The sequence below is a fragment of the Thermobia domestica genome, chromosome 5, assembly GCF_964235325.1.
Source record: "Thermobia domestica chromosome 5, izTheDome1.hap1.1, whole genome shotgun sequence".
In the NCBI taxonomy this organism is placed as follows: Eukaryota; Metazoa; Arthropoda; class Insecta; order Zygentoma; family Lepismatidae; genus Thermobia; species Thermobia domestica.
Genome location: NC_137458.1, coordinates 29,990,326 through 30,015,418, shown reverse-complemented (window position 1 = coordinate 30,015,418; position 25,093 = coordinate 29,990,326). Strand labels below are relative to the sequence as shown.

Here is a 25,093-nt window from a genome sequence, read left to right as displayed (position 1 = left end):
TTGTGTAAAATATTGCCATTACATGAATTCTAAGTATTACCGTCTATACGTTGTTTTTGTGAGATTATGTGTGATGGCGCACATAGATAGGAAGTAGTGGCGACTTTTGAGGGAAGTAACTTCGAAAAAAAACTCCAAACTAAGGAAAGGAAGGCTCTCTAATGTTCTAATTCATGATTAAGAATTCGTACATTAGGTTAGATTTGTTTATTTAGTTTAAAGTCATAGATGTCTAATTTTTGCCATGCAACTTCCCCTCAAGAGCCGCCATTGTAGTATAATAATCTTGCCGTGTTACTACCATTTCCATCTCACTAGCTCTCAAGTTATCGACAAGAAAATATCTAGAGGAATACTTCAAATAACTGTGCTAGGTAAAATTTAGATATGTATTTTTAATTAATGATGTTATAAGTTATAATCAGTCTGAAGGCATATAATTCAGTTATGGACTTCTGAAAATACTGCTGAAAAGAATGGCTCCAGAGGTCGATTCTACGATGAAATTGACGAAAGGACGATCGGCTCTGAAGATGGCAGGAGGTGTTAACGGATATTCACCACTAATTGCTGAACCCATACCTGCAGCTGTAACATTAGAAACGTTACTTCAATACAATCACCGTCTTTGCATTAACCACAGATCAATCGTTAATGTATTTACACTTAATATACAAAATTATTTTATGATTAATTTGGTGGTACGTAAATAAATCTTATAGGTAAAAGTGATGAACTATTTTCTTTTTGAATATTATTATTTATTGATTTACTTTGGCGTATATTATTTTCATACCAAAGCCTGTAGTAAACTTTAGAGAGGGCAGTGGTTGCTCAGTGATAGAGCATTTACCTATGGTCCGTGGGGTCATAGGTTCGATCCCAGTTCGTACCAAGTGGGCTTTGTAGTGGACAAACACTGTGTCCGTTAGTTGTCTTTGGGTTATTTCGTTTCATGTCACTTTCTTCATTCCATCATTCAATTCATTTCGCATCATCACCGTCTCCTTTTGCATAGCCGGCATAACTGTTGGACCTAAAAGTTAAATATTTCATTTTCATTTTAAACTTAGAGGAAGTCTAGAACATTAGAATCGTTTAACGAAAAAAAAAATCCAAAGTTCATGTCCCAATCCGTCCCGGTTCCGAAACCGGATCTTAGGAACCAGTTCCAGACCTGGATCCGAACATCCGGTTCCGGGGCCGGATCTTCTAGACCAGGGTCGTCCAGAGACGAAAACCGGTTCCACCAGGAACCGCTTCCGGCCATCCCTATTTATCATGGGGGTCAAGGAGCAACAAAATAAGCCCTGCGGAGCTTCCAACCCCTTCGTGCTTCTACTGCAATTCCTCCTCCTCCTCCTGATAGTACTATTTATCTGCAGAAAAGTAAGTAAATCACTTTTTTGAGTATTATTTTCGTCTTATTATAATGCAAAAAGTTTCTTTTAAGCCTCCACTTTCCCTGCTTTTGCCATTTCATATGGTCTTATTAAATGGCAGACAATACTGCCTCTTACTCGTAATTCTCTCTCTACTACTTTTTTATTTTTTTTCGTATGATTTCTCTCCTCTGTTTATGATTGGCCTCAGTTAGGGTGAGGCGAGGCTTACCCTTTTATTGGCATGATACTAAAACAAAATTTAAATCATCCCCTATTCTTTCTTTTTTCTTTCTTTTTTCTTATTGTTTTTATTTCCTTTTTTTTAAAAAATGGAAAGATAGACAAAGACACACACACACACACACACACGCACACACACACACACACACACACACATACATACATACATACATATACATGAGCAGGAAACATCTTGCATAAAATGTAAAGATATGAGCTGAAAAGAGAAAAGAAATAATTAGTAAATAATTTAAACAAGTATTACCAGGATCTTTATTCTTTATATAGTTATCTCCCCTGTATGATTTTATTTCTTGAAGTTATTTATATCTGTCTTTCCCACTAAAATAGAAAGTTTTTTGAAAGAAAATTGGACCTCCAGACTTCCAATTTTTCGTTAGTTGCTAGTTTTGGAAATCAACATCAGAACTATTTTGGTCTGACTGAATTTCTCTCACCAGCTTTGTAAAGTCTTCTTATTTTCTCTCTTCTTCTAAAACACTTGTTATATTTTAAAATTCTGCCACCACTAGCAAAACACTAAACAAGGCACTATACACTAACACAAATAAAGAACGTGAAAGTTTAAGTTCTGGAATTGTCATCAGAATTTTCTGTTTGATTAGTTTTATTTTTTTCTTATTCTTTATTTCTTTATATTTACAATGTAGGGTGTGGGTCTTGTTAATTTCTTCTTCTTTCATTGTTTCTTTCCTTCCACAAATTCCTTGATACATGTCTTGCAAGAATTTGTAATTTTCCTAATTTCATTTTATCGTTTATTAAAGTTTGTATATTATCCCTTTTTAATTGGTCTCTCTCTTATTTCGTTATTTGTTATATAATTATTGCAATTCCAGAAGACATATTCTGGTGTTTGTACTTCATTACATGTACATTTGTAATGTTTCTATTTATTTTGTAATGGCTTATTTATTTTGTAATAATTTTTGTAAGGTTTATAATATAAATACAAATATTTAAAAAATTGTAAACGAGGAGCATGGTAAGTCATCAATTACCGTTGAGTTCATTTTTCTAGTCGCTACCTTAACCTAGATTTTTGAGTAATTCAAATTCTGGTCAGACTGTAATTGCTATGGATTGCAACACTGAAAATTCTTCCGGTTCGTATTTTCGGGTGTAGAATAACATTATCTATTACTGTGGTAAGTTACATTTTATTACCTCTTTCCACTTTCGAAAAACGGGCAAAAGAAAAAAAAATTCAAAATTATTTAGTAGTCTGCAGCCTTAAGTCTTCTCAGATGTGATTTATACGGTCCATGTCCAGAGATATATTCTATTAATTCACTGTGTTATGAAAATTAAAAAGTGTTATGAAAATTTAAAACATCCTTGGACAGGATTGAGCCGACGCCAAAAGAGATTTCAATTACTAGGCCGTTTCGCATGCGTGCTCGGCTACAAGGCCAACGGTAACAAACGTTCGATTTCTGCTATATGTAAGCTACGTGATAGGAAACTGATAACGCCAACCAATCAGAACAGTGTATTTAGTCCTTACTTCCGGAAACATTACTTCCCTGACTGAGTCCTAATGAGATATAGCCTAAAATTATCATTTAACTAAAATTTTAATTTCTGATTACTGAAAATACTGATCTTTGTCCGAAGATAATTTAACACAAATACATGAAATCAAGTTAATAAAATAGCACGCTTTACGCAAAATTCTTTTGTACAGTTCTCGTAAGAATGAAAAGACATACACTTTTGTGTCGCTAACAGGTTAGTCGTTCCTTAGCAGTTTTTATTTTGCTGGGTACAACTTTGTGTACTTAAGTGCTGCATATACAGGGTGCTTCGAAACAACACAGACAACGTTTGGGAAGTGATTCCTAAGACCGAAAGAAGACAATAGGTATAGACCTATCTTGTTGCACAAATGCTTCCCTTCGAAGTTAGAGGCTGCCGTGTATATGAAAGAATGAAGTTTAAAGTTCCATAGCTCCAAAACTATGAGACCTACCGTAGTCGGCTCATAATTTCACTCAGAAATTAATATGTGCACTATCCAAAAATACGTTTCAAATCCTGGAGTACAAATACAACAATTTTAATGGAAGGAGTTTGGCTATGGGCATATAATTTCAAGTACCGACCAACTAGGTAGTAGTGAATAATCCTCTTCATCCTCGTGGGAAAATTTGGACTTGTGTTTGGAGTAGAGTTAAATTTGGCAGAGTGGGAGAAACTGGTATATTTGACCCCGTTTGTTACGGACTATCTAAATTCTCAATTGGAAATTATATTTATAAAATCTCTGAGCCGGAAAAAAGAACTTGTAGTGCGAAAACTAATGGGTGAAAAATTAGAGATGTTAGAGAAGAAAGGAACACTTCAAGCTCCTCGAAACACTGTGTCCTTAACTTCAAGTGACTACCTTTATTTCTGGGAAATATTACCGTGTATTGAACATGCTGTGAAAAACAGTAAAGTTTGCAGTGTTGTGCTACGTGAATATTTTGACTTCTGCACAGATACTATTCGCAATCATGTATAATCGCAGTGTCTTACATGCAGAAAACTTGCCGGAATTCATACATGTGTAGATGAACAGAGTATTATTAACGGTATGAACATTAGTTTTCCAAGCGTAAAAATTAATTACAACAGTGATGTGAACAGTGACGGTGAAAAATTAAAATTGGAAATGACAGTATTTTGCAAGCAAAAACTCATAGATTCAATTATGGCTGATTTATTTGATATTGAAGATACACAGCCATGGTGGGACGAAACCGATACTCAACCTTCGGAGGGTATCATCGAAGTGGACGTCTGTTAATAAAGAAGAAGAAAATTGATTTATACTGAAGTGTAGTTATAAATTCAAAAATAAAAATATAGTGAAAGTGAAATGCTTTACTTGTGTTTTGTGCTTGTTTCAATCACTTCAATATGATAGGATTTTTATTAGTGTACTAATGTTTTTTATGATAAGAAAATCCAAACTTTTTCCCCTGTGTATAAGTGTTTCCCTGTATAAGTGTTGTGTATAATAATAATAATAGTGAATTCATATACTTGAAATGTTTGTTAAATAAAAGCTAGTATTTTAAATTATTATAATTGTTAATATTATACAACTCTGATTTCAGTATGATAGATCATGTTTATTTTGAAAAAAGAAACTTTAAAATAATTAATATTGAATTTTAGAAAAAAGTGCTATCATAATAATAATAATATTGAATTCACATACTTGGTTTAATTTGTGAAAGAATAAGTGATTAAGTATTTGAAATCAATATTATTTAGTTATATGATTACATCATTGAATTAAAAATCAGTTCTAGATTTTTTAAAACAGTATGAAATTATTTAATTCAATGAGTTTAAAAATATATTTTATGATATATTTATTTGATTACATAATTGATCATAAAACATATATATTTATTAGGACATGGAAGAAATAAGAAATAAAATATTTGTTTTAAAGAAAAAAGGAGAATACAAACTATTTATTGATGATGACAATATTTACACAAGAAAAACGAAGGTAATTATAGTACATCTTTTTTTTAACTTCATGTTCACTGTGCAAATGATTTTTAAAAAAGTCACAGTTCTTTAATAGTGTTTCTTGACGATTTGATGATGACTCCACAGATGACGTATATGATGATGGTGCTGCTGCTGGTGATGATGAAACGTAGATAGAAGTCATTCTGTACAATGATGCCGCTCATACAAACGCTGATGATCCTTTACTCTGAAATGAAAAATTGAAAAACAACTTAAAATTTATTTTATCTATAATCATGAACAAATAAAAACACAAATTATAATATGTATACAAAACACGGTTAAGAAAAAAATGACAACCTGCAGTAATAGAAAGAATTTATGGTTTATTTTGTCTATAATAAAAAGTATTCAAAACAAACGAAGAAAAGGAAGAATTAACATCCATAATAATAATAATAATGAAGACGTGAGAATATGTATACAGGAGAAATGATTACCTGTAGTAGTAATAACAACAATCGGCGGTCGTTTTTCTCTGGACTTGATGACAAGGTATAATGAAATTCGTTTAAGGACTTTCCTTTAGCTTTAATGCAAAAAAACAGGTATGAATAATGTCCACATACGGACGATTTTACACTTTGAATTTGTTTATTATTAAACGTATAAGAATGTGATTTTCTACGTAGAAATTGAATATGTCACATTACATAAGGAGGAAACCCAAATGTATCTAAGTAGTGGGCACGTCCATCAGTATTAATATATACGAAAATCCAATGGGTACCGACTTTATTAGCGGGATCCCTATCTCTATTTATGATGATAGCTGCTGGTAGTGGAACATGCATTGGTAAGTCATTTCCTGCATATACGCCAATAAAATTATTGTGAAATAAATAATTTGTTTGAAGTGCATGCAATAAGTCTAGTGTAGAAGACATCATGTATAAAAATGTAGACATGAACATATATGTTACGGTATTTAAATAATAATACAGTAATAATAATAACATACCTCTAAAAATCCATGATGATGTTCCTCTGATGATCCACTTCTAAGAGAGATTGGAGCTCGCCATATGTGATGCATGAGACAGGTGCTGGTAGAGGATTCTTAAAATGAACTTCCTGCGGAACACAACCATGTTTGATAAGATTCCAATGCTGCACAGCGCTGGTCTCTCCATCTTGCGTAATGTCGAAAAGAAAGATAGTGTACCCTTGAGGAAAAGCAAGGCGAGGGACATTGTTGCCATAATTGGAAAAGTGAATACCTGATCCATAGAATAAGGTATTATATGAAGAAACAGAGGTTGGTTTCGAAATTTGGTTGTAAAGGTTTTGAAGGTATAGGTTTTCCATCAATGTATAATGAGAAGAAATTGATGCCAAAATATTTGAAATGAAATGGATTTGAGGTTATCGTTCCTGCATAGGCATCATTTTGAGTAAACTGCACAATCAATCGAGTTGGTAATACTCCCATTAATAAATTATCGATTGTTTTTGATTTAAGATCCTTTGGAATGACGAATGACTTTATTTGCACTCTTGTGAGAGGATATTTGGCTGTTGTTGATTGTAGAAGCTTGTTATATGCTAGTTTTATTGTAGGACTAACATCAATCTTTTTAATATGTAAAGCAGCGTCTAAAATATTCTTTAGCCTCAACAGACGAGTCACTAGCGATGAGACAAAAGTTTGGCTTTGCAGGAATTAACTTGATGCGTAATTCTACTCCTTGGATTAAAAAATTATCCTGATTAAAAATATCACAATGAAGATGTCCAAGCATGTCGATTTTTGCACTGTTTTTGTTAATTCAAAACGTTGTAGAAATCCTCTATTACCACTCGATTTTGCATCCATATGTCCATAAGTATCTTGAAACCAGAATGCACATTGAAGATGAGTATTTTTACCAGAGTCATCATAATTTAACATTTTTTCGATGTATGATCGATATGGATGATTATGAGATGGAAATGAAATTAGTTTGTTATTTAAATACACTTCCACTTCACTGAACAAAGAATTTCAAGTCATTTTTAGAAGCCACAGCTTTTTCACTTTCACCAAATGCTGATCCATCAGGGTTAACGATTTGAGCTTCAATGTAAAGAAGAGTATGTGGTAGATCTATGTATTCATACCTGTTCCTGGGATGACAAATTCTATAGGTGCATTATCAGCTAGTGAACTGATTGGTTTGTATATAGCAACATGATTATCATATATACCAGTTTGCGTTGGTTTTGTAGAAAAAATAACTAGTTCACTTTTTACACACTCGCGGGATTGATGATGAAGGTAAGCCATAATGATTATTTATCAAAGATATCGTGTGATAATTTTCTCTTCTTATACGACAGATTTTTCTTTGTTTTCTGTGTACCTTTCCTCTTGCCTTTCTTCTTCTTGCGATTGATGATGTGTAATGATGAAGGGTTAAAGATGGAATGACGTGTAATTCTTCTTTTCCTTCGTTAATATCCAGATCCTAGCATAGATTTCAGTTTATTTTTAGCTTTTTCTTGCAAGATGGACTTCGCTTCACCCATTCGTTGATGAAAGGAATCGCTAATAGGTTGTTTATCAACGATGATATCATTAATAATGTTTCCTCCAGATTTTAATAATTCCTTTGCTATTGTTTTAGCTCCTTGTTTTACTAATGGCATGACAGAACGAAATAATCGTCCAAGGAAACTTCCAATAACATGTCCAACTTGGTAAGGTGATACAACATAAACGTTTCCAGTTCCAGAAAGAGCTTCGTTTTGATAATTTTGTAAATATGGATTATTCATATTTGTTGATGTTGGCACACTGGTCGAAAATATAGTTTAACGCATATAGTTCCGAAAGTGAGTGCCAGTGGAGCGCCTGTGCTTTCTCTTATATCTATTTTGATGTGTTCAAAATGCATTTTCTTTATAGGCACATAATGTGGAGGATTAAAAATTTCTATAACACTACTTCCAAATGTATGATTCACAAGATTCGTATTTATGATTTGTAATAATGGTGCTACTGTATCTCCAATAAATATGGATTGAATTATATCACAATAAACATACATTGTAGATGGAAGTCTTAACATAAATTTAGAATTTTTTGCCCTTGTTGCATATTTTTTAAATCAACGTTTGGATCTAATCCCACTAGCACATAGTGATAATGCAACGTCTGCATCTATGTCTTTATGAAGACGTATAAAACAGGTATTACTCTCACGAGTGTAGGAAATATAAAAATTTGTGAATCTGTTGTGCGTATTAATTACCTTTATCAATTCTGAAATGTCAGTGTAATAACGTACAGGAATAGTTACAAATTTCCATTCATCACTTTTTGCAGGTTTGTAAAAAAATTATTTTCTTTATTAATATTTAATATTGAATGAGGATAATGAATCTCAACAATAGTCACTTCCCACTTTTCACGGAATTTCATTCTCTGATGAAGTTTAGTAGTGTACGATGTTAAGGTGTTGTCAGGAAAATATTACATAGAACTATTACTGGGAAGCGTAACGTAAAACTCTTCATCAGGTTCCATTGTACTTCTCGATCTTCTTTACGGGTGATGCAGGTATGCAGGATTCGAAAGAAGGATATCCTTTCCAATAAACAAGATATTCTTTTCTGCTACCTTTTCTTCTTGCATGTATAATTTTATCTATGTAAGACGTCTTTGATAGCGTCAAAGGTTGTAATTCCTCTCTACTAAACAACCCGTCCAGTGGTTCCTTGTTTAAATCTTCAATTTCATAAGCAGGTGGATCTCTTGGTATTATTTCCTTCACTTTAAATATTTGCCAAGTCTAGTTTTCCATGTATCCTTTATCAAATGTACGTTCAGTTTTACTAATTCGCACTGTATCACCAATCTTAAGATGTTTTGAGAAATCTGGATTCTTCTTCTTCTTTTATTATCATACTGATTATGCCATACTTATAATAGGTTATTTTGAGAAACATTTGCAGGTGACATCTTAATGCTTGAATGATAATCTTCATTGTGTGATTTTACAAGGAGAGGTAATACATTTACATAATTATACGTTTGATATTTTGTGAAATACTTCCACATTTTTTCTTTTAGAGTTCTGTTAAATCCTTCTACAATGCTAGCCTTTATATCAGGACTTTTAGTTGTAATGTTTTATTTTGTTGTCTTCTAAGTACTTCTGTATTGTTTTATTAGTAAACTCATTTCCTTTATCTGTTCGGAACGTAATTGTTGTTTTGTCTTTGAAAACAATTTTGAAGGCTTTGAAGACATCATTTGAACTTTTAGATTTTAGTGGCACAGCACAGGCATATCGACTGAACACATCTATCACTGTAAGAATATAACGATATCCATCATTAAATTTATGAAGAGAATGAAGATCATTAATATCATTTTCCTACTCAGCATCAATGTTATTCATAACATAGAAATCTCTTTTAAAACGAAAACGTACTGTTTTGTGTAACGTATATGTTGTTTTCTTTAGAAAACACTTTCTTATAGACTGAATAGGAATTTTCTTCTTTCTAGTTACCCACAATTTTTAGCAGTTGAAAACGAAGCAGGATGTGAAGGGTTGTATTAAATCTTGCTTAACTCTTTAGTTATGGTTTCCATCTTGACCATACTGGACGTTTACATGCACGTTTCCTTTTCCTTATAGGAGATACTATTTTTTCGTTTTTTCTCTTTCTTCTGTTTCTTCTTCTTAGTCTTCTTCTGCAAAGGATTTCAGAGGTATTTTCCCTTGACGATGACGCTACTGGTGATGCTTTAGTTCGTCGCAAAACATGACAAACGTTTTGGATTTCCAATAAGTTCTTGAGGTGTGTTATTAGAAGATATATAATTACAAAATTGTTCCCATCCTGATGGATTTGTGTGTTTCCATGGTCGCGATACATCAGAAATTAAATCTACAATGTGAGATCCTTTTAGTTTATCACCTTTGATGGAAACAGTTCCTTTATTATTCCACACGATATTATCATTATGTTTCATTCTATGTAGTAGTAATTCAACTTTTTTTACGAAACATTTTGGGTATAGATAACAATATTTTTTCTTCTACTTCAAGCTTTTCTGGTTTAGTTGACGTATTCGAAAGTGTCACAGGTTCTTCTTGTTTTCGTATTAAATATAAATATTTTAAAAGAATATTATTATATTAATTCCACTTTTCTTCATCACTAAGCGATGATAAAAGTAAAATCTGTTGCATTTATTTATCCAAACTACATTTATGTTTCTCTAGGGCTGATGATGATGATGATGGTATTTCTATACGATTAAGAACTTCAGGTGGAACTAAAATCAGTTCCTTTGCGTGTTCCATTGCACTAACGGAATAGTAAACGTGATAATGCACCACGTAAAGTAGGAGCTAATAATGCCAGTAGGAATCCACCCTGCTGCATTAATAAATGCTTCTTCTTTTCGATGGAGTTTCTTTTCTTTACAAGATATGAAAGCATCCTCTTGTATCGGTTTAATCTTGCTCTCTGTGTCTTTGTAAGAGGTACATTCCCTTTTAATACATTATTACAACATTCGCAAATACTACGAATCGCTGAAGAGTCTGCATTGCCCACTATAGCTTTACGTAATTTAGGATTTGCTTTTCTAGGCGTACGAAGAAGATCTCCGTGTTTATTCTTGGAGACATTGCCAGAATGAACAAACACAGTTTAAAATTAATATTATAAACACATCTTCTTCTATTTCGTTGGAACATAAACGTAATGACAAATATCATCAGGAAAGATATTTGTTTGAAAACGAAGTTCATCTGGCGTATCCTGTTTTAAATCAATAAATAAATGTCCATATGCTAACTTTGTTGCGTCATTAAAACTTTCTTGAAGAAATTTTGGATCTCAGGAGTTAGTTTTTGGATTTTTAAATAATACGAGATAAGAACAATTCAAGTTCATATCTCTGCTTCCTTTTCCCTGATTAAATATGTTTTGTGTAATAAATAGTACACTAAGATTTCTATGATGAGAATCCTTTGCAAAGAAATCAACTATATTGCTGTTCACTTCACACATATGATCATCAACAATAATAAGATGAGGTCCAGTTTCGAGTAAAAAGTCTTTTGTTCGAGGTAATCCTTCAGTAAATTGTACTTTTGTCGAAAATTCTCTACGCATTTTGCCTTTCTGCATAGTACCAATAAATATGACGAAATGATGTATTTACCATATGTGATAAAGTAGACAGGAATTGTATTAGAAAGGAAGTTTTTCCATATCCACTTGGTCCTGCTACAATACATGAAAAGAGATGTTGCCACGTCGTATCCATGTTAGGAAGTATGATAGTTCTCTCTTCTTGCGTATATTTATAAAGGGCCGTATTACATTTCTCTTCCTTTGTTGGAAGGAGTGTAGCCATATGGAAGTTTCATATGAATTTGGAATTCTTCGTCGTTTTATATAATTTATCTTATAAACTTTTGTTTCGGGCATACTGACGATAGTATGATCTTTCCTGCGGCAATTTTTTTCTCGTTGGTAATTTTGACTTCAGTGGGACGAGATTCTTCTTCTTCTTCTGCCACCTCTTCATTATCTATTATCATTTTCTTCATTACAGCAAAATTTAGGTGTTAGATGATTCATAGTTTAATGTAAAGCCCCATATCTTGCATATTTGATACCCCTTCTTTGTATTGGGAAAAATACGTAATGCATAGTTCTTGTGTCCAGCCGAAACGTATTCTGAAATATAGGTCTCTTTACCATATTCGAGTACTTGATTTGTTACATAACTTAAAAAGTCACCAGCTGGAATTGTACTTTTACCAGGTTTTTGCGTATAAGTTACTGAATCAGTATCAAAATACAATACTCTTTCTTGTAGTTCTAAATACTTGTACAAATCCAATGTTGCTTGTGCTGTTGTGTATGTGGCTATGACAACGTTTGCTGTTGGTAGTGAAACAGGAAATTCATCTGTGCATTGACAATATACATATATCATGTCATCATTTACTGGAAATATTTGATGTACGTCTATATCATGAGATGTTAATTTCTCATATAATTCCTTTGGGTCATTAACAATGCTTACATGACCCATGTTCTCACGTTGACCAAATTTTCCCCAAAATAAATTTTGCATTAATTTAACTAAACTCCTAAGTGCTGGATTATGTTTAATTTTCTTTTCATCTAGACGTATTCCTTCCTTTTCATAAAATTGCTGAATGTACTTCTCCTTTAGCTCATCTGTTTCACACCATGATGGCCAACCACTAGCTTCCGTTTTCGCTTTCAGGAAGGTGTTCATGTACTCTGCAAATAAGCCGCCACTTTTTTCTTCATCATATTGAACAACATCATATGCCCAAATTTCATGAATATCTATTACTTTGTATCCTCTTTCTATTGCTTTTCTTACTTCATCTGCTACCCATGTACCATGTAGAACTCGGTCTTTATCGCTGTGATTACAATGTGTCTTTTTTAATTCATCACAACATATACTACAAAGTGGAAACATCAAACTATCATTTGATTTGTAAGGTAAAACCGGATGAAAGAGTTTTTGGAGGGATAATATTTAGCTTAACTAATCCTTCTACTTCATCAATGCTGGGAATATTTAAATCTCCAGACAGATAGATAGTGGGTTGACGAATTGCAAATATCTTAGTTTTACTTATATACGGATAAAGACTAATAACATCCTTGTAACAAATAGTTTCTTCTTCAGACTTGTGCTTTATGATACAAACGTATGACATTCACACGTCCTCCAGAAAAAGCGTCACGAGGATTCAACGGTGTTTTCTTTGTGTATGGATGATTACTAACACACTTCTTCATCTCTTCATATCCTGCCAGTTGTTTTTTTTAAATTCACAGCTCCATATTTCGTGCACTTCACAGCCAAAATCTTTTAATTTTTAAATCTTCTTCTTTGTTCTTTTATATCAAAACTCTATGCTATCTGTAGCATTGTTATATATGCGTTTATCTCTGTCGTTAGGGTAGCAGAGTATACAACTGTGTGTCCAACATCCTACTTACTCCCATACGTGTATTTCTCCTGTATCGGGATCTGTCCATTCACCATCTACTTTCATTGATGCAATTCGTTTTTCCTTACTACGTGCAGCATTGGTAATTTGAATGTTTGTTTTTTTTTCTTCCCAAGCTATCGGTTTTATTGCTTCAATTGATTGAACATCTCTCCATCAATACCCGTTCTTTGTATGATACCAATCGTGTTTTCCTTTAAGAAATTTCCTCGATACACCAAGTTACATGCACTAGCGATTGCATGCATTCAAGTAAGGGATTTACATTCGTTTCACATTCAGATGTATTCATAAAGGAAATACATGCTTGGCGTAAAACTTCTTGAGTTCTTCTTTCATTTTAACGATGTCGTTTCGATGTTTAATATATCATTGCAGAAACTTGCGTCTTTCGTCTACTTTCATGGTATCTGCTCCATAAAACTTAATGTCTGGAAGTATGCCTTCATAAGTTTGGTTCTCACGTCGATTGAAAAAGTGTGGGAAATATCCTTTGCACGATTGAAGACCAAACGCACAACTTAATTTACTTAAGGGCATAGGAAAAAAACTTAATGAATCAATGAAGGTTTATTCTCTACTTTAACAGATAGAATTTTCGCCCCATGGATGACCACATCTGGAGTCCAATTCATCTTCTCAACCATGATCCTAATGATGAAATGTGCATCATAGTCCTTAGAATTGTGTGCAATGCATGTTACTGATTTACATATTTGGACATAGTTTTTGTAGATGTTTTAGAAAGTCTTCTATTACATTTTCTCCATCAAATATATTTTCTCGTTTTCCACAAACGATACAATCATTTTTTATGTTGTTGTCTTCAAAAGAACAATAACATGCATGCTGATTAACCAAGACATTAGTTATATGCTCATATATGTTTGCATCATCCTCTTCTATTTTCGCATCTTGTGTACATTCAATATCATAAAATACAATCATAGCTTTCTTCTCAATGATAATTTTTTCGTTGGCTTTTTTGATTTTCTTCTTTCATTCACTCTCATGTATCATTCATGATTAGATGGTATTGTAGTATAGCAAATATTGCAATACGTTTCTACACATACGTGAGATACTTTTTTCTTTTACTACATAAATTTTCAAACACTGGAAACAACATTTCATAATTGAACATAAAGGCTTTCCATTTTGATAAGGAGCTGACTTCTAATAATCATAGCAAGACTGGCCATAAAATTCTCGATTATAATGATTGCACGTAATATGGGCTTCTATAAAATCACATGGTGGCTTCTGATGACAACGATAACATACAGCTGTACAATGTTTCATAAGTTCATGCTTTGTTGTGTATTTCTTATGACAGCTTTTGCAATAATATCCGCAGCTAAAACATGCTGTCAAGCTTCCAATGACGTTGAATGATTATCTATGTAAAGTAAATTTAAAGATGTTGTCTCATTATCAATTGGTGGTGCTTCGACCATGACATCACTTCCTGAAAAGCCCCTATACACCATGATTTTATAATCCTTTAACTATTCCAGAAATTTACGAATTTCAGGAATTCCACCACCATGATTAAGATGTACATTAATTAGCTGCTTCACACAGACCTTCTGCGTCTTTTTCTATTATACATTTATATTGTTTTACATATTTCCTGTATTCAGTTTGATTTTTCTCTTGTATTTTTTTTAACCCTATAGCAACGACAATTCCATGCGCTAAACATCTTGTACCTGTGTTCTTAATTGTAATAATACCACGTTTTGCCTTTACATATTCCTCGGTATTCATAATATGTTGTTTCAAACGACCTTGCACTCGTGGCATACGTACATGATGAAAATTCACTATACAATCTTTATAAGAAAAGCCGCATTACTTTGCAGTACTTTCTCATAACTCGTCCATAGAAGTTCTGCTGAGAGATTTCTTGCTTCTCTGAATGATAACCAAAAAGGGCGATGTCCTCTCTCATTTGTGATTGTTGTTCCTACATAGTCATGTTGGTCCACATCATGTAGTAAATCTATTAGAGCCCGTAGACTTGTTTCAATTGCCGTAAAAGGATTTTCATCTGCACGCACGGGGTCTAAACGGAATCATAGCATTGTACCCTACATATTGTATCTTCTGTATTTTCTTCTGCGTTCTTCTATTATATGAAATCTATTGTTGTCATGATTACGCCTGTTATTTCCAAATCCCAATTGTACATTTGTGTTTCGTTCTGTTTGAAATTCAGATAACAATTCATCCACTCTTTTTCTATTTCGTATAAATCAACTTTTATTTCTTCATGTTCTCTATTAGCCTCTGCTAATATTTCTATAAATGATGGATATATCTCTTCTTTCTCTTCTGTTCCAGGATTGGAAAATAAAGCGTTAAGCCAATTTTGTAGTTCATTTACTTAAAAGTCTTCTTATTCTGTATTATTCTCTTTCTCATTATAAGCCTCTTCTATTATCTGCGAAAACGTAAGATTTAGCAACTTATCTTTTTCTTCATTTGTTATTTCTTCGACGTCTTCTTCTGCTTCTTCTTGTAACCATTTTTTAATTTTTTCAATACAGAGGGATGCTTCCTTTTCCTCTTCCTGTGTTATCATTCTATCACATCCATTTTCTAATATCTCTAATAGTGCTTTATATTTCTCTTCTCCATCATTTTCTTTTTCTTCTTCTGCAATTTGATCATTAACTGTATCTCTTTCTTCTTCTTCTTCTTCTATGGCACTGGTGATCTCTTCTTCTTCGTCTTCTCTTTCAATTTTACTAATTACGTTTCTTTCTTTTTCTTCTTGAGCAAATGCATTTGTTGATAATCCTACTTTTTCTTTTCTTCTTCCTTTCATCATCATCATCTTCTTCCTTATGTACTCCTTCCTTCCTCTCATGATGATTATTTTCTATCCCGATTACGTCATCTATTTCCCTTAGAAGAAATTGCGTCTCTTTATTTGTTACGTATTCTTCTTCTATGTCGTTAATAAAGACGGTAATCTTTTAATAATTTTTGTGTACTCTTGTTTTCCATTTTATTCCCCCTAGATATAAAAAATGTTTTCCTATATGTATGTGTATATATATAACTATTTATACAGAATATATAGGTATTATGTAAAACGGAATATATATATATATATATATATATATATATATATATATATATATATATATATATATATATAAAAGAAAAAGAAATGCATCTCGTTACCTATAACCATATTCCAAATAAATATAAACAGTATATATATATATATATATATATATATATATATATATATATATATATATATATATATATATATTTCAATACGTCAGAAATTTCAAGGAAACAAAAACATACCTTTTTCACCAGTTAACGTGTGCTAAAAATATTTTTGAACTTTTTTCGTATTCCGCGGGAGTGAAACAAATGTATGTTCACAGTTTACTTCAAGTGTGTTGTCTAATGTACAAACGTTTGGTACGTGAATTTTATACTTATTCTTTCAGAGTTTTAGCGGCCAGGAAAAATATTTATTTGACACTAATTTCGTCCGTTTTACAGCATAAGGAGCATATTTGTGGGGCGTTAAACTGAAAGATTTCATCTCTTTCTTACGAGAATATGATGTCTCAATGGTTGCGAAAACTATCACTTAACTCAGTATGATGATCTTATTCCGTAGAAAATATGAAAACTCAATTTAGAGGGCCGTTCAAAACTTTTGTGATCCCCTTGATCCAAGATCCAATATATTTTGAATCAAAATTTTTGTGACCATCGATCCAAGATCCAATATATTTCAATCAAAAATTAATTTGAACGCCTTATATGTTTAGAACTACATATGCTGTAACCAGATCCAGGATATCACCCCTGGTCCCCACTTCATCCCCGTAGATGATGTGTTACTGAGTTCGTAGTTTCATTACTGAACACAGCAGCCCCGAAAACTATGGATTTGACACTAATATCGATCATTTTGATTTATTTTTACGTGTCTCCGTACTACACCTGAGGACCAGTTTCTCAACCACCCTTAGATGATATGTTAATGAATTTGGAGTTTCATTACTGAACACAACGGTCCCGAAAACTACCCTTACTTCAACCCCCTTAAATAATGTGTTAATGAGGTCGGTGTTTCATTACTGAACACAACGGCCCCCAAAACTATGAATTTGACACTAATATTGTTCATTTTAAATTATTTTTACATGTTTTCGATAACCCACACCCTATTAGTTGAGGGTGTTCCTTACTTCATGAGGATTAAAATAACTTTGAACGTAATGTAAACTCGAGTTTACTATCCCCCCAAAACGCTTCGTCTTAATCTAAGACCAGGACCAAATTTTGATAACTTTTCGGCTCCCTTATCTCACCCCCAGATCACAGACAGAAACACACGCATACAGATATACATTTTTATTTATATATCATACGTATAGGGACGAATGTTCATTGTTAAAACATTTATGGGATGTCAAACAATCATTGCAATGAGTACTGTAGTTTGACCTCTCTCTCGTTCCAGGGCCCACGGTGGTTTAACGGTAGAGCGTTCGCCTCTGGTGCATGGTGTTCAGGGTTCAAATCCTGCTCCCGACAAGTGAACTTTGTTGTGGACAAACACCATGTGCGTGAGTTTCCTTTGCGTTCTCCCGTTTCCTTCCACTTTGATCATTTCATTCATTTGTCATCATCACTGTCTCGAAGAGCATAGCCGGCATAACAGTGGGACGTAAAACTCAAAGATTTCCAATTAGCGTAGCCTGCAAAACCGTGGGAAATAAAACTCAAAGATTTCCCATTAGCCTAGCCTGCATAACCGTGGGACGTAAAACTCAAAGATTTCATTTCATTTTTTCTCTCGTTCCACATTTTTTATTCTATTACCATTCACTTAGGGGTACGGTGACTCGGTGTTTTGTGTTTCTTGATTCGATCCCAGCTCGCGTCGTCAATGTTTGCTGGCCCCCGAGCACATACTACAGACAGATAGACAAGTAGACATGATACGTTCCACATTTCATTATCATTCACTTAGGGGGTACTGTGGCTCAGTGGCTGGGGGTCCTTGGTTCGATCTCAGTTCGTACCATCAATGATTGCTGACCCCGAACACATACTACAGACAGACAGATACACAGGTAGCATGATGCGTTCCACATTTTATTCTATTATCATTCACTTAGGGGACACGGTGGCTCAATGCTTGAGGGTTCTTGGTTCGATCTCAACTCGCGCTATCAATGTTTGCTGACCCTGAGCAGATACTACAGACAACCAGATACACAGGTAGACATGACACGTTCCACATTTTATTCTATTATCATTCACTTAGGGGACACGGTGGCTCGGTGCTTGGGGGTCCTTGGTTCGATGTCAGCTCGTTCCGTCAATGTTTGCTGGCCCCGAGCAGATACTACAGACAGAAAGACAGACAGGTAGACATGATATTATCAAAATTAAAACACATAATATACCTCTTCTTGTGTAATATTATTTTAACATTAAACTACAAGTGATACGTCTTTATCGTTCAACGTTTACTATTTGCTTTATTCAAGACTCCAGACATTTCTCACGACAGCTGATAGCTACTTGCAATACGAGTCAGAAAACACTCAGGCATTTTATCTTATCTTTTCCTCGGAATTCAATGTACAACGAGAAGCAACATTCAGTTCAGATTTGCTTATGTGAATGTGTATTGTTTTTTAACGTTAGAATTCCTAATCATTATCAAATACGGAAACGCTGTGAGTATATATTTTTGCTTGTTGTCTCGAGTGCCTTTATAGTTAAATGGAAACATAACATACTACCTTATTCCTTCAGGGATAATCATGGACCATAACATTTTTAGTAATATTTTTTTACTTACCTATTTTAATAAAAACGTCCGGTGATCACAATTATTCACAGCTCTCGAAATCCAGTGGAACAAGCACACACACACTATGACAAGTTTGACGCGAAAGACGATGTATTAAACAAAGCCTCTCTCTATTAACTCTCACTTCCAATTATTATTTTTCGTCCTACATACACAAACACACACACATATACGTGATTACCTTCGACAAAACATGTCATAACCAGTTTACACACGTCTTAAATAATTAAGGTCTCATACTAGTAATCGAAAACATATCTGATCACAGTTTCAATACAGACATCACATAATAACTTTCACATCAAGACTTGGGAAAGTCGTGTTTCATTTTGTTTATACAGGCATCTCTATGGCAGGCATCTTTGTACACGCACCTCATCTATATGAGAATACGATCAATAGTACGATGATGCAGCTGTTCATGCTATGGGAATGTATTTCAAAGCAATATCTCACCATAAGCAACATAAGCAGCACATTCGTTGACATAATTTGATCTTTGAATTCTCTGCAAAAGTGATTTTAATTACTAGACATTACAGACATCATCATCATCATTTCGTTCATGTGATTCTTCATATAACACTTTTCACATGGAATACAAGCGTCCCTGTTGACTTGATTATACAAATTTTCATCCTACGTTGTGAAAACATTATCAAATACTATGAGAAGCTTCCGTTATTACATTATGTTCAATCAATTGAATCCAATACGTTGTGAAACAATCATGAACTACGATATTCATCTTAGTAACCCAATGCCCAGGGAAAATTCCCAGGAAGAAAAGTTTCCCACAAGGGGCCCTAACACTTAGCATCAGCATGTTTCATGATTTGATTATTGACGGGGGCAGGGGTGGACCTCAAATAACTGACCAATACACGACGAGAAGAAGAAGAAGACGAAAAGGCATGTTTCATCTTGATTCTACAGCCGGTAGGCATACAAGAGTATGAGCATACGTATACCAGCTTAGCAACAGCGCCCAGGGAACGTTCCCATAGGAAAATTTTTGAAAATTTTCCCACGGGGATGAAGTGAATTATACACTACTTAGGTCTATAAAAATTATTGCAAAAGTATTGCAGGAGTCTGAAACATGGATATTTGGATAGGGTACACACTAGTTCCTAAGTGAACTCTTGACCCGACTACGGTAGGTCCCATAGTACTGGAACTATAGACCTTTAAATTTCAGTTTTTCATGTTTTCGGCAACCTATTACTCCCAAAGGATGTTTTTTGTGCACCCAGCTTGATCTATACGTTTTGCATATCTTGGTATAAGGAATCACCTCCAAAGGTTGTCGGTGTTGTTTTGAAACTCCCTGTATATACCTCCCGACAAACACCACCTTTACGAAAGAGACTTGTGTGTAGTGATTGGCAAAAAACGGGTAAAATATTTTTTCCTGGGTTTTATACCCGGATTTTCCCATTTTGAGAAAATATGATAGTTTTTCATGTAACGACGAGAAAAATATTTTCTTTTATCCAGAATTATTTTGTTTATAAGTGTAGCTATCTATATTGGCATGGAGTGAATTGCATGTTCTTTCGCAATATAATAATACAGTTCTCATAAATTTTACTATTTTATGAAAATTAAGAAATATTTCTAACGACTTACCACTTACGATGCTTCTGAAAGTAGTCATAAATACAACACACGACAAAAGTAGTAGCCTATGGACGTGCCACGAGTCCGAGTCAAACTAACAGATTACCAGTAAGTATCACTCAAAATAACAAGCCAAATGAAGGGTACACGGAAAGAAGGGGCTAATCGACATTTTACATTTCTTTCAGGAGAAGCAATTTAGAATGTTGATGGTCCCTTTTCTCCATGTATTGGTTCTTTTTCTTTCGTAAGTTTCTCTGCAACGAGTTACTTTTCCACAATATTCGTAGTGCATTTAGAAGTACAAACTAGCACCAACATGTGGTGTCCATGTCGGCTTTTTCGCAAAAAATTGCAATCAACCCTTTTTTTCGTGTAACCTTCAAATGATTTTTGTGTGAAATAAGAGAACACCGAGTATACTATTTATAGTATATTGTTTGTAAAGTTCGTAATTGTGTATTGACTTATGAAGTCCACTGTGTCATAAAGTTGTTTAATGATTAATAAATAAAGGTCTAGCTACGACCTTTAACCACAAATATCACTAATTTCGGGTTAGACTGGAAAAATAGTGGCTGTCTGACCCGCACTGCCATAACTTCTCTCTCGGCAGGGGCGGATCCAGGGGTCAATCGCCCGCCCAGAAGAGCAAACTTTAATATTTTATATATATTAATAAAACATTATTTTCAGGAATGTTTGGACTAGTGAGACAACTTCCTTGATTCAGACCTTCGAAAAACTTGGATCTACACTCTATAGTTTTCAACGTTTTATTAATTAGTTTTTTGTAGATAATACCCACACGTTCTGGTATCCCTACAATATATACGTTTTTTTGGGAATGAATAGCAATTATTATACTAGACCTAAGCTAATAATAATTTTGTTTCAGAATGAAATAGTTTGTTGTATTGAGCATTATTGAATAAAAATCTCTATTTTCACATGACGAGCAGATGTTATTCTAACCTTATGGCGTGCCGAATTTTCTTCATACATATCAACGAAATCAGAATCTTTTTTCTTGATATACAGAACCATGCTTGTTTGTTGGAATCACTATGAACGTCAGCTTTGACACTTGTTTTTTTTTATTTTGGAAAAATGATATTTCGTTCTTTTTCGCTAAACAACACGAAGCACTAACTTTATTTAAAAAGAATCATAAGGTTAAAATCTTATTTTGTTTGTACCTTGTGAATCTATAATGTGTTTACATTTTTATTCATTTTACTTTTTCAATGATTTTCATATTTTTCAGGTATCCCCTTCAGTGTGGGTGGCGAGTTAACTCGTGTCTTCAAAACGAACCTGCTGTGCGGATGGCGTATATATACGCTTTCATTTTGCTTTGGCTATTTTGTACTGCGTATGGCGAATATACTTGCCCATAGTATGAGTAATGTTATTCAGGACAATAATTAGTGAGTTTGCGATCACTTAGGAACCCCAAGAGACCACACAGAAAAATTGGGCTTGATCTGTTGAGGCATTCCCAAATTTTGTGTAACCTAACCATATGATGATGATGATGATGATAACCATAAATACGACAATGACAAGTTATAGTAGCTAATTAGAAGAACAAAGATCATAATGCCGAAAATTTCATTGCGATTGCATGAGAGGTTCAAAAGTTATTAAAAGGTAACAAATTCCAAAGTTCTAAAAAAAATAAAACTACACTTTTTACAGCGGTTCGCATCTGAAAATTACGCACTGAAGGGGGTATATAACGCTAATATTGAAACTTGGACAATAATTTTAATACTTTAATATGTTTTACATTTTGTTCCATTTGCATATGTTTTAATGTTCTATGTGCATATATAAGCATATTCTAAAGGAGAAATATACTAACTTTTATTAAGATCTTTGATAATTATTGAAGTCAATATTTTCATGAATAGTCATTGTGTGTATACATTTACATCATATTATACAATATAAAGTGAAAAACCATTGAACTTTTATGCACGTAAATCTCACACCATATTACAGTGTTGCCAACTAACTGGTTTTAAATTTTTGGTGAGAAACCTAACTTTATCCCAATCTTATTTAACGCCCAGGTGTTCTCAACCTCAACTTCGTATGTACTTGAGAGGTCGGTCCCTTGCCGGACGTAAATCTATAAACGTCACCGGTTTATAGAAGTATTTTTGTGGACGCTCTGTACATTTCGTAAAGCCAGTAATTATTTTTTGATTTATACTTTATTCTGCGACGCAAATAAGTTCTTTTTTGGTGGGAACTGTTTTTCTTCCCACATAACAGGACAAAGAAATCTTTCATCGTTATTTCACATACATCTTAAAAATGTTACTTTGTGGTGAGAACATTTTAGTGAGCGATGAAGCTTCTCAGTGTTTCTCCCTGATTTATTAATATGTAAAGAGTATGTGTTATGGTTATTTGGAACTGAATTATGTGTATTTTTCAATCATTTATGGAAATACTGCAATCCAAAGCATACAAGGTGTAGGAACGACAGAAAGAAGCCAACCACATCGCTTTACCAGTTCGTTATCTGAACGTTTCCACTATAAAATTACGGCAATATCTTGTGCGTCGTGGCCAGTGGACTAAAATTAACGTTAATTCTTTTTCATATTCGATTTGCATGTACATACAGGTGGTTCAACCTAAGTGCTTTTGAGAATGAACTGCCATTAATGACCAGTCGATCAGTGCACCAGTCAGGAGCAGTCAGGAGTTTTACTCCGTAACTGAGAGCAGCAACCACGTGCGTTGTATCTTGCATTAAGTATAATGTTGTGCTAAGGGGTATACGTTATTAATCAGTGAAGGACCTAGTTAAGGCTAGCCCCAATCAGTGAAATTCCAGGTTTATATACCTAGTGCGTCTTACTTGTTAGTTACAAACGCGCCCTCCAACATTATCGTTCCATTTTGGTGACTATATACTTATACTGAAGACTCACGTCGACCTCTAAAGATTTTCTGGAACAGCAACCATATTACTTCGTCGGACCATCCCGATATTACCCCCACAGTGCTAATTCCCCATGTGCATTAACGGTGTGAGAAAAATATCTATAGTGAAATTTCCATTATAAGCTTCCATATATGCATAAAAGTGATAAAGGGCTATAGTGTAGTGAAAAAGCGAAGTGTGATCTTATTAATGAAAATAATTATACATATTCAGTGTTGAGTGTTGTGATTGTTTCTCTCTGTTATTTTTTAATAGTATTTTAATAAATAAGCATAGTGTCTTTTAATCCAGTGTTTTTTGTTGTGTGTATGAATAATGTTTGTGTGCGTTGTGGTCTGAATGACCGTTTGATCATCCGTGAGTTTTACGAGACGAGACATCCGAACCTCTTGGTGCCTAATGATCATCTCGTTATTGAGACCAACAAGCAATCTGGGAACGATTTTGCAATCCCCTTTTGGAGATGTCCTTCAACGTCTTACACAAGGTTAAGTCCAGGTCTCCGGAGAATACTCATTGGCAAAACGATGGAGGACAAACCCGAAAAGCGGTTATCGTACATCAAAGAGTTTTAATATGACTTAAATACTTGTGCCTAAGTGTAAATCATGTTCACGGGTTTATGAATATACAGAAAGAATCTTCATTGTCTATTGTTTCTCTGGATGTTAGTTTTTCGTAAACACCATGAAAAACTGACGATTATAACGCATTATTGAAATGAGATCTTTCAACTTCTGGGCTGATATTGGTCGTCCATGTGAACACAGTAGTGGTATTTTTGTCAGGAAGCGTAGTCATGTAGAGATAATCAACCACGAGATCTCTTCTGGTTTTGGGGCGACGAAATGGCATTTTCTTGAAGTGTTCCATATGAAAACACGTATTTGAAGAAGAGTATGAATGGTAGTGTTCTATCAAATTTCACAGCAATTGTTTTCGTGATATGAAAGTTAGCACCAGATATTGTAACACCACTCTGTACTATTTTACTGTTCAACTGCTGGTACCTCCTCTACTGCCATGCCAGTCACCATGGATAAGTGGCATAGCTCCTTCTCTCACTCAAAATTCTGCTGATGACGTATTCATGAACTCGGGGTATCTCCTGCAGAAAACGCAGAATCTATGTCACATGGTAGATAACATATGGCAATAGAAGACTAGAAACGGCAAAAAACAATAATATTTTAAGATTTGTAGCATAGCTCTCTCTCTCACTCTGTCACTAGACGCCTCAATTCCCAAACCCAAATTCACTGAAACGTAGCACGTAATGTCGTAAATAGCTGTAACAGCTTTAAATATTCTTGAATCTGAAATATTTGCACAATTAATTGGTTGTCTTACAAGTTCCCAAAACTCACTAGAGGCATTAGAAACCAATTTTATTCCCATTTGTTATACGAGAGTCATCCAGAAAATTTAATTTAATTTATTG

The 25,093-nt window shown here is 33.9% G+C and overlaps 1 protein-coding gene across 1 annotated transcript in view; it reads right to left on the bottom strand.

The window, feature by feature from the left end:
- Positions 1-366: 366 nt before the first annotated feature.
- Positions 367-25,093, bottom strand: part of LOC145685827 (leukocyte elastase inhibitor-like) — a 133,480-nt gene continuing 108,753 nt past the window's right edge. Inside the window, exon 9 of the mRNA XM_081758415.1 lies at positions 367-588. Coding sequence (XP_081614541.1) covers positions 446-588 — 143 coding nt within the window. The 3' untranslated portion in view covers positions 367-445. The remainder of the gene's footprint in view (positions 589-25,093) is intronic.